At 33.7% G+C, this 10,603-nt stretch overlaps 2 protein-coding genes across 3 annotated transcripts in view; one reads left to right on the top strand and one right to left on the bottom strand.

Moving 5' to 3' along the window:
- Positions 1-671: 671 nt before the first annotated feature.
- Positions 672-4,775, top strand: LOC117117513. 2 transcript variants are annotated; one of them, XR_004446912.1, is made up of 5 exons: positions 672-792; positions 1,582-1,792; positions 3,026-3,129; positions 3,908-3,973; positions 4,536-4,775. XR_004446912.1 is itself a non-coding variant. In XM_033261818.1 (4 exons), the coding sequence occupies exons 1-4, from the start codon at positions 2,683-2,685 to the stop codon at positions 4,567-4,569; spliced, it is 336 nt and encodes a 111-aa protein (XP_033117709.1). In that variant the 5' UTR covers positions 2,633-2,682; the 3' UTR covers positions 4,570-4,775. The 2 variants fall into 2 exon arrangements, 1 of the variants encoding a protein (XP_033117709.1); XM_033261818.1 differs by lacking the exons at positions 672-792; positions 1,582-1,792 and adding an exon at positions 2,633-2,814.
- Positions 4,776-9,142: 4,367 nt separating this feature from the next.
- The window catches only part of LOC117117512, a 22,697-nt gene continuing 21,236 nt past the window's right edge, over positions 9,143-10,603 (bottom strand). Inside the window, exon 5 of the mRNA XM_033261817.1 lies at positions 9,143-9,355. Within this exon, the coding sequence (XP_033117708.1) occupies positions 9,278-9,355 (78 nt within the window). The 3' untranslated portion in view covers positions 9,143-9,277. The remainder of the gene's footprint in view (positions 9,356-10,603) is intronic.

The raw sequence follows: 10,603 nt of genomic DNA, 5'->3' as shown, positions 1-10,603 counted from the left end.
GGGGCCCCATTGAATGAAACTACGGTATTATAGTTTATATTATATATTTTTTTAAAGTTTTTTTTAATTTTCAATGAAAAATAAATGCGATCGTTAATATTGACCTTGGTACAATGTAAACCAAGACTTTGTTGCAACTCCCAGCCCACATAAGCCTAACCTATAATGCCAAGCATAGGGCTCGTGATCGCGGTACCCTGACCATTAAGAAGACGCACTGGGATATGGAACGCCATCGCTGCCTTCGGTAACAGCTTACCATTCGGCGCATTTTCATTCGGCCCTTTTACCATTACGTTCGGCTTTTTTACCATTCGGCGCATTAACATTCGGCCCTTTTACCACTACGTTCGGCTCTTTCACCATTCGGTGCATATTACGTTCAGCTCTTTTACCATTCGGCGCATTCATTCGGCCCTTTTACCATTACGTTCGGCTCTTTTACCATTCGGCGCATTTTCATTCGGCCCTTTCACCATTCGGCGCATTTACATTCGGCTCTTTTACCATTACGTTCGGCTCTTTTACCATTCGGCGCATTTACATTCGGCGTAGTATTGGCATTCGGCGCAATTATAAATAAAATATAACCTTTGACATTCGGTCAAATGAAAAATTTGGGCGGCTGTGGGAATGAGCCTATACAAGTTTAGTCGCATGGTCGCAACGCCGTACCATCCACTATGGCGCAAAAGATTAATGGTGCTTAGGCCTACTAGGCCTAGGCCTATTAAAGATGTACTTAATTAACTTCATTTAATGCATCTTCTGGAGAATTTCGAAAGGGAGAAGGTATTATTATTTTTATATTAATAATAACAATAATACAGAAATAATAATAGTAGGCCTATAGGCCTAGCTAGAGGCTAGGCCTAATGATTTATCAAATGATAAGGCCAAGGGTCCTGTCTGGCCGGTTTTCACTGCCGAAGAGATGACAACTGACGAGGCATGCATGTGGGGTACTAGGGCTTCTTGGCCATAGGGGCCTAATATTACTATATGGTTTAGGGGGTGGGGTTAGGCCTAGTTAGGGGTGGGGCCGAGAATATTCTGTAGCAATTTAGTTTGCTTTTGGTTTATCCTGTCTCTGATTTTTGGTAATATGGTACTGTTATTTCTGTATGTTTTGTTTTCTGTTTGACGAAATAAATGAAATGAAACATCAGGGCCTAGGCCTTGTCATATCACTGACCTTAATTATGTTTCTGACATTGCCCTAGATTTTATAATTAAGCATCACGACTCCCCAATTTTGTTTACTTGATAAATATAAACTAGGCCTAGGGCCTAGGTCACAGGCGTGGGCCACGGCCTGGACTAATTGATGGTTAGCAGGCGTAGCCTATAGGCCTATGGCAGGACGTTACATGACAGGTTATTAATTATTTTACAACCAAACACAAATGACTTCTAATAAATGGCCAAAAATGTATTTTTTAAGTGACTTCTTAAAAATTTAAATTGAAGTTGCTTTTTTTTTTATTCTCTTGAACTCTTTGTAAAAGCCAACTTGTGTTTGTATGTAGGGGTGCTGTATTGTATGTGTCAGAGACTTATTCTCCGTGTTATTCTTTTCAGATTGCCAGTGACAAAATCTCCACGCTGTCAGATGCCCAACTTGAAAATTTGAGTGTGACAACAATTGGTGATAGGCACCGACTAAGAATCATTAGCTCAACCCGCCCTTGATAAACTAACGTTACGTTATCTCACTATATTAATTGGATTAACACATTATCAAGGATAAGTACTGAGTGTTTAACACTGGTGTCCTTGGATTCAATTATAAGTAAATGGATTAGTTGCCTTTTTTATGAGGTTTTAATTGTTCTTTACCGCCGAAAGTGCGGTATTCTAAAGTTAGTTTATGGAGGGCTGGTCGGCCTAATGATAAGTTGTAGACAAACAGGTAGGCCTATTTGTACATGTGTATTGTATCTATCATAAAGTGACTTTCATATGTATATATTTTATGTAAGAATTTAAATTTAATATTTCATTTTATTTATTTTCCCGAATACATACCTGTTTATTACTATTATGAAAGGTCACTGAACTGTCTCCTGAATTTCCCAAATTATACATTGCCTGAATTGAGACAACATATGTTTAAACCCACAATTATTATAGTATAGTATTTCAACTTTTCTCTAGAATTAACCTGAGTAAGGGCTGGTATGCCAGTAGTATTACAGTATATCCATATAGCTTTCAAGTCTCGTTGATCTGGCGTCAATTTTGGTTTCTAGACTATCTTACATCAGACCTTAAATATCACACATTTTTTTTTCTAGGTAGGCCACTATTACAGATGATCTGAAATGTGCTCCTAATTCACCTTAAGTTTACTTCAATGTTTTTTTTACCTGTTCTGTATTTTATAGGATCCATTTTGTCTAGATTTATGCCAGCCAGACACAGCCCCTACACCAAAAAAAAGGAAAGCACTCGAAGAGGCCATGGACTCGGAAGATAGTTTGCCTGTCAGATCCATCGACAATGATAACACCAAAATGTTGGCAAAAGCAACAACCTAGCAGAAGCTGGGCTTGGTGAAAAAAACATAACAGGTGAAAATAACATAACAGTACATAACAGTATAAATCCGGATGAATTCCAGGAAGTACTATATGCTAACTTTCCCAAGCTGAGGGATGCTGGGGGTTTTGAGATAATAATATGCTTTGGGAGTGGAAGAAAGCTTACCCCAATTGGGGGGCATATTCACCCCTGAATATAAAAGAAAAATCAGGTCAATGTAGAGTCTATATACGACCAATTCAACATGCACTAAACATGGATTCAGAAAGGGTAAAGAGGCATAATATGATCAGTTATCAATCAATCAATCAATCAGTCAAATTCACCTATATAGCGCAAGTATCCATTAAATAATATTCAAAGGCGCTCAATTTTTGTGTGAATTTGAAACACATCCTTAAGAAAGTTCTAATAGATAAAATATAAATGACAGTTTATAAATGATTATTAATACATCATTTTTAATTGTTTACTCTTTTAGGAAACTGATGAGGACTCTGGATTGACACAGAAGTGTCCTAAATGCCAAAATAACATTTCATTCTGTGTTTTAAAGAAACATTTGGCAAGCTGTGCAAGTAGCAGGTAACAATGAAATATATTTTCTATTTTGTATTTTTGACATTTATAAATGACATGAATGAATGAAATCAATATGATTGATATAAATATTCATACTTCAATCTATACATAATTATTTGTTAATATTGAGTCTCTACGGAGCCCTGAAAGGGACTTGGTTTAAAAAATATATATATAAAGTATTATTTTGTGAAAATCTCCCCAAATAATATTTCCTTCCCAGAAAATATATTTGAATTCATATTAAATAAAGTCTCAGTATTGCATTGTTATTGTAAGAACAGATTCTGATTTCCTAGTGCTCGGATTTAACCCAAACCAACAATAGAAATCCATGTCCTTTCTAACATTAGGCCTAATACAGTAGATTTGTTTGATTTGGCTTGTTTAAAGAAAAAAGTAGTATCTTTAATCATTAAGCGTTATTTTAAAATTGTTTATTAAATATTTTTACTGATCACTTCTATTTTATTAGACCTAGTCCTCCATCAACAGTATCCATACCACCTGAGAACAGGTAAAACGAGCATTTTTGCTGTCACTGACTATATCTTTGTATAACTTATGTAATAATGATCACAACTATTCGCAGCTGACTCGATTTATTAACTAATGTTTGAACTATAATAATAATTAATTTAGAAAAAATAATTCTCCATTTTCGAAAAAAGAAAAAATTGTCATCCAATGTTTCTGGAACAAGGTTAAACACACTTGACTGTATAGGTAAGAGATTTCCCACATGAACTGTCATTTTTTTCTGTGTTTTTTTTTTTTTCAGGTTGAAGAAAGTGATACATTGTATGATCCAGACCTCACTCATAGTCATACTCCTAATGACATTCATGTAAGTATAATGTATCTGAAGAATGTACTTAATTCTAAAAGAAATATTTGTAATAATAAAGCAAAGTCTTATTGTATTTGCAGCTATTCACCTTCTCTTGAGAAACCTTTCAGTAGTACATTGTAAATTAGGTAGTAGTTCACAATTCACATAGACGTACTACACACTGTAATTATGGAATCTGCCCCCCACCCCCACCATGGCAAGGTGGTGAAGCATTCACCCTGAAAGCAATGGTCCCAGCTTTAATACCTCGAGATAATAATCAACTTATTTTATATTAAGGAATTGTTTTTACCATATTACAAAATAGTATCGACCAGTTAGGCATTAATGTGATACAGGTTTGGACTGTTCCAATATAAAATAGGGTTGTTATTTTTTGTTTATGGTAAATTGAATTTCTTAAATTTAATTACCAGTATTATGTATTAGATGCTGTGATTCGTATTTTATGTTATAAAAGTTTTATATTTCCTTATATTTTATATTGTATTCAACATTTTAATATTTTATTTACATTAATTTCTTTTATATTAACACCATCTATCTTTCCCATCAGGAAGGCGGATCAAGAACTTCAGACGTCTACTTGACCATTTTTGAGCTGAACCGCACTACACTTACCAACCAAGCAGTATGTGACATTTGTGTGCAGCTGACAGGGAAGAATATAATATATTGTAAATAAAGTAATATAATGTAAATAATTAAATGAATGAAAAATAATTTAATATATTTGTAATTAATGTATAATGCAGTAATTGTTAATAAACAGTTTCTATGGTTCTATTCAATAAATGCATCACTATTATGTTCAGTTCCATGTTTGTCCAAGTTTATTGAGTGTGAATTGTACTTCATGTTTTTGCAGCATCATAATTTTCTAATTAAATGTTCCTTGGACTAGCAGTCATACAATTGTTTTTTTATTTTTAATTAGGCAGCTGCTGTGTTTTGTTACAAAAATCATGATGCTGTAAATTACATAATACTCTTTAGTTTTTGTTTTTTTTTGTACAAAAAAAAATATAGACACACTATAACATCAGAAGTTGTTGGCCATTTTGAATATATAATTACAATACCAATGTTCATTAATGCACAACATCCTGGAAGTAGCATGGTACCATTGCTGCTGGAGAAACACCGATGTTCAAGTCTGTTTATTTATCCAAGATTTTTGTTTTGGCGGACATATTGAAAAGAGACAGCCATTTTAATGAAAGTATTCTTGAAATAGGCAGGTGAATTTGGCATAGAATCATTCCTAGAGATCTGAAAACATGCAAAAATACTTACAACACATGATATTATTACTTATTTTTAAAAAATTCTTAACATTTAACTGTTTAAAGTGAAATTTGAGGAAACTGGTGGCCATTTTGAATATACAATTAGCAAAGTTCCGTGATGCATAACACGCGTAATGCCTTCCGCGTTCTGTTATCAAGTGATGGTTTTATAGATTTTTAATTCTTTGGGGTCCAAGCCTCAATATATTATGATATATTGCACTATACAATAAACTACAATAATTACAATACATTAATGCCTATACCCTATATTTACACACAACAGTCACAGATTTTGTATTGGAAAAATGTCCTCATTTTGGTCGAAATGAATAATGTTCAAAAAACCGTAACTCCGCTTTGGCTTATCCCATAGGAATGGTTGACCCCTCATTTTAATCCTATTTTTATGTACAATCCATTGGTATTACTTCTAAAATGAAATATTTAACTTTAAAATTGCATGATTCTGCCTAATGAAACTGCCATAATTCTGCCGTAGGCTCTAGACCTAGGCCTACTTCTTCTAGTTCTTATAGGCTCATTCCCACAGCCGTTGAAATATTTGTAAATGCGCCGAATGGTAAAAGGGCTGAATGTAAATGCGCCGAATGGTAAAAGGGCCGAATGAAAATGCGCCGAATGGTAAAAGAGCCGAACGTAATGGTAAAAGTGCCGAATGAAAATGCGCCGAATGGTAAAAGAGCCGAACGTAATGGTAAAAGGGCCGAATGTAAATGCGCTGAATGGTAAAAGAGCCGAACGTAATGGTAAAAGAACCGAACGTAATGGTAAAAGGGCCGAATGTAAATGCGCCGAATGGTAAGCTGTTACCGAAGGCAGCGATGGCGTTCCATACTGGGAAGCGTTGTTCACGGCTTTGGACTGCGGCGAAAACTGATTCCCCCATCATTAATGGAACAGACCCACGTCATGCTTGGCTGATTAGTTTTGCTTTACATTTCGCAAGTCTAGTGCCATAAGCAGCAAAAGTCCATTTCTAGTGTTGTTGTCAAATGCATTTCAAACCAGCCTGGTTTTTTTATTTACGTTTTGGAATAGATTTGGAGTTACGTTTTGGAATAGAGTTTGGAGAGGGCGTTTGATTAATTCAGACCTACGTTTTGAATTTGAATTACAATTTAAAGAAATTAGAACTACATTTTGGAAAATTTGAACTACGTTTTCAAAAATTAGAACTTCATTTTGGGAAACTAGATCTACATTTTGAGAAATTTACGCCTACGTTTTTATAAATCAGACATTGAATTTTGCAATTACATTTTGATTTTAACATGGACTTTTGCTGCGTATGGCACCCCATAGAGGTATAGGCACTCCTTATGGATCGAAGCTAGACATTACGAATTAGTCATTTGTAAAACAAAATGATAAGCTATATAAAATGTTGTATATTGAACAGTGACGGGGCCCAGTCGGCAACCTCTTATATTTTTCAAAATTATAAAAACATTAAGTTATTCAAATTAATCAGAATTTTTTCCTAATAATCGGCTTTCCTCAGCTAGCCCCAACCACGTTGGAGCCGAAGTGGGTGGACACCATCTGTGCAAATCTTTGTCTGGGCACCCAATATTTCGACTTCCTGACACGGCCACTATTAAGGTACCATTTCAAAAGGTAAGGTTTTCCGTCGGGGGAAAAGAGAAGGTTTTGTCGGGGAATAACCATAACAGGGATACACATCGTGATGAATAATTCATTGTGATCGTGAAAAAGCAATCTCGAATTTTCAAAAATTATTATAACAATTATAAAGTAATATTACAGTAGCTTGATGCCTATAAAATAAGTAATTATCACCAAACCTCGTCAACTTTTGTCACTTTACACTTCTTGTTTTCGTCTTATTGCAATTTTAATTGTTGAATTTTTTCTTCATTTTATTCTAATTGAATGTAAATTATCTAATTTAATGTACATTTTTTATGTTCTCCTATTGACAACTTTTGGCTTTTTATTCGAAATTATTGATTTTTTAATTGCAATTTTTATCTTTTGATGTTAAATTTTGACCACATTTTATTCTAATTCTTATTGAAATCCTGTTAATGAGATTATACAATGTAATTTTTGAACCCATGACCATGGGATTGGAAGTCAAGCATCTTAACCACCAGGCTATTCATCCCCACTCCACATAACTTAATTATTATAATGTTAAATGTTAATATAAAATTCCTGCTCATGTACTCGCAAAAAAAATGCAAAGAGTAATAAAATCGATTGTTAAGAACGACCAAAAAGGGTATATTAAAGGCAAGGCAATTCAACATCCGACAAGTCGAAAATCTCTATGATACCCGAAAACAACAGGTAAGGATGTGTCTATATTAGAATTTGAAAAAGCTTTCGACAATATGAAAGAAATTTCATGTTATACACACTTCACTATCTTAATTTTGGTGAAACATTTTTTATTAAAATGGATACAGACAAATACACCTAATGTAATTAATAAAAGTTGGGTGTCTAAAAGTTTGGAAATTTCAAAAGGAATCAGACAGGGATGCCCTTTGCATTGCTTTTCATTGTTACAGAGAGATAATGGCCACAGCTATTAGATGTAATGAATCATATAAGGCAGGGTACTGTATTAGTTTTCCAAAGGAAATCGGAGTAGTAACGTACGAGAAGCATGAATATTACAACCTGCTGACGATACCATATTATTTGTTGCAGATCAAAAAGGTATATCAAGGGCTTTAATATTTATTAATGATTTTAATATAGGTAACAGATATGAAACTGAAAGAAGCAAAATAAATAGCAATATAGCTCGGTAAATGGCAGTCACGAAAGGGTAAACCTTTTGGTTGGACACAGGAACTATTTAAAATCCTGGGCATTTATGTTGGCAAAAGTGAAAAGTGGTGTTAATAAAAAGTTGGTGTAATAGTAAAACATTTAAAGAACTTTAACTTTAACTTTATTTTAAAACGTGATTGTATTATAGGCAACAATATTATACTAAAATGTTACCTAAAATATATAAAAAAAATATTGAAATTGCGTTATAAAACTATGTATATAGAACAACAACATTCAGTGTCGCCAGTAGAAATAAAAGAAAATTATTTGTGGGGTAATGCCCTGATTAATTTACAGTGGCATTTGACTTTCAAAATTGGGTAAAATCTGGTTTAATACAGGTGAAAAAACATCATTTAAAACAATAATTTGATTGTCCAAGATATCTTCTAATCTTCAAAATATACCCGCTGTAATTAATTGAGCCCTGATGTATCGAATAAAATTATTATAATAAAATGAAAAAGAAGTAGGCCCTATGTCTACATCATGGTGAGTCAAATGGCCGAGTGGTTAGCGGGGGCGCCGCAAGTTATAGCCATAATATCGGCGCTGGTTCGAACAACGGCACGCTCGCCTATAGTTCTGGTGGTGGTAGAACAAGTTTTCTCGGTCGGATGAGGACTATAAACCGTAGGCCCAGTGTACGCAATGGCTCATGTGCACTATAAAGAACCCAGTACATCCTTCCTTTAATAGGGGTTCCAATATATTATAAGAGATTATGCCATTTTTTGTTATCTGTAAACAAAATTACATCTTGTATTAACCATAATGAAGTTTTTTCGTTTGATATAACTTAATCATGGGTAAAAGAACAAAATAAAAGAAATATACATAATAGCAGTCTTTTCAATTTAATAGCAAACACCAATGTTGAAAAGGCTAGAGGTATATTTCCTATATTTATCAACGATCTTGCATTTAAAAAAAAGTAGCAAAATCTAATAAAGACAAGGCACTAAATAAATGGAAACATGTTATAACATGTCAAATTCTTACAAATATAAGCATAGGCACGTAGGACCTACTGTAAATATAACTATAGAATAATGAATGTGTCACGTCAAAGATGGATATTTTTAATATAACGTATGTATTTATACACAATGAAAAGGGGATTTAATAAAAATTAAACCGATTGTTATTATTTATTATGAAAATTGTAAATAATATCTTATCTTATCTGCAGCAAAGAGGGAAAAAATTCTTTGAAATTTTCAGTAGGCATCAAACTTTCTTTAAAGTCGTGATTCTGTAAAGAAGATGACCTAGCTTTATAGGTGTGGATAAAATGCCAAGTGATCTGGTATTAATATTTCTTCTAAAGTTACGGTATCAATTTTGCATGACTTAGGGTATCATTATTTATTATCGCAGATTATTCTCACATGCTGGTGTTGGCAGCACCCTCTGTTTTTCCTTAATATTTTTAGCGCCAGAACTTCCCAATAAGGTAACAAATGTCTAATGTTCACAACAGAGAGGGGCCTTCTGCCCCAGTGTAAAATCTGTCTCTTATACACATCTAGATGTGTATAAGAGACAGGTACTGTACTGTTTGTCCTTCACAGGAAGTCTGTAGTATGCCATGTTTCAGAACATTTTTTAACTGAAAGTGTATGTTCACAAAGTAAAACATTTTTGAATACACATACAACTTTTGAGTCTAAATGTAAATGTATAATTTCCACTTTAGCCTAGCCCCTAAATGGTGATTTTTACACCTCACAATAACTAGACTCTTGATATATAACATACAGTATTTAAAAATAACTGAACCAATTTTCAGTCTAAAAGTTTATGCACTGTATATAGTTTTAAAAAGTTTGAGCACAAAATAAGCAAGTTTGATATCTCCGTACAACAACATGTTAAAAAAACACTAAAGTGACCATACATGAGTAATTGTGGAATTCTGTTTTGCTCCATTGTGAAGTATATGAAATCGTTTCGAACAGAGCCAAAAACAGAGATCAAAGATTGTAACGTGAGTGTTTTGCTTCCTACTTCTCATATCTGCAAGCAACTCATTCATTACATGTTTGTTCTATACAGCCATTCATGCCCCTTAAGAATGTCTTGGCTCTATGCATCATTTAATTGGTTACTAATCATAAATTCAGAAATATGGTCTAAGATTTGAATGAAAATTTGTTTCAACACAAGATGAGAGAAAGATCATTACAAACTCTGTCTCTTATACACATCTTGCAACAACAGCAAGAGAAAAAGATTGATTTGGCGTAAACATTTGTCCAGTAGTGGACCGACATTTGCTGATGATGAAGCCTCTAAAGGTTATCAACGTGGTCGATCCTTGAGTAGGTGTTAATTAATCTACCATATGGGATTACAACCCAGACAAACCCAGCCGCAGGAAGAATCTTAGATGACCCACCCTTTGATAATTTTGTTTTATCATTTTATTATTTTAACATCAATTTTATTAAAAAAATAATCTTTAATTCATATACAGTATTATGCATATTGCAGTAAAAAA

This window comes from Anneissia japonica, unplaced genomic scaffold (assembly GCF_011630105.1).
Source record: "Anneissia japonica isolate Jap-2015-1 unplaced genomic scaffold, ASM1163010v1 scaffold18376_len32693_cov92, whole genome shotgun sequence".
NCBI classification, from domain to species: Eukaryota; Metazoa; Echinodermata; class Crinoidea; order Comatulida; family Comatulidae; genus Anneissia; species Anneissia japonica.
The sequence above is the reverse complement of the archived record's forward strand: the minus strand, read 5'-3'. Positions and strand labels throughout refer to the sequence as shown.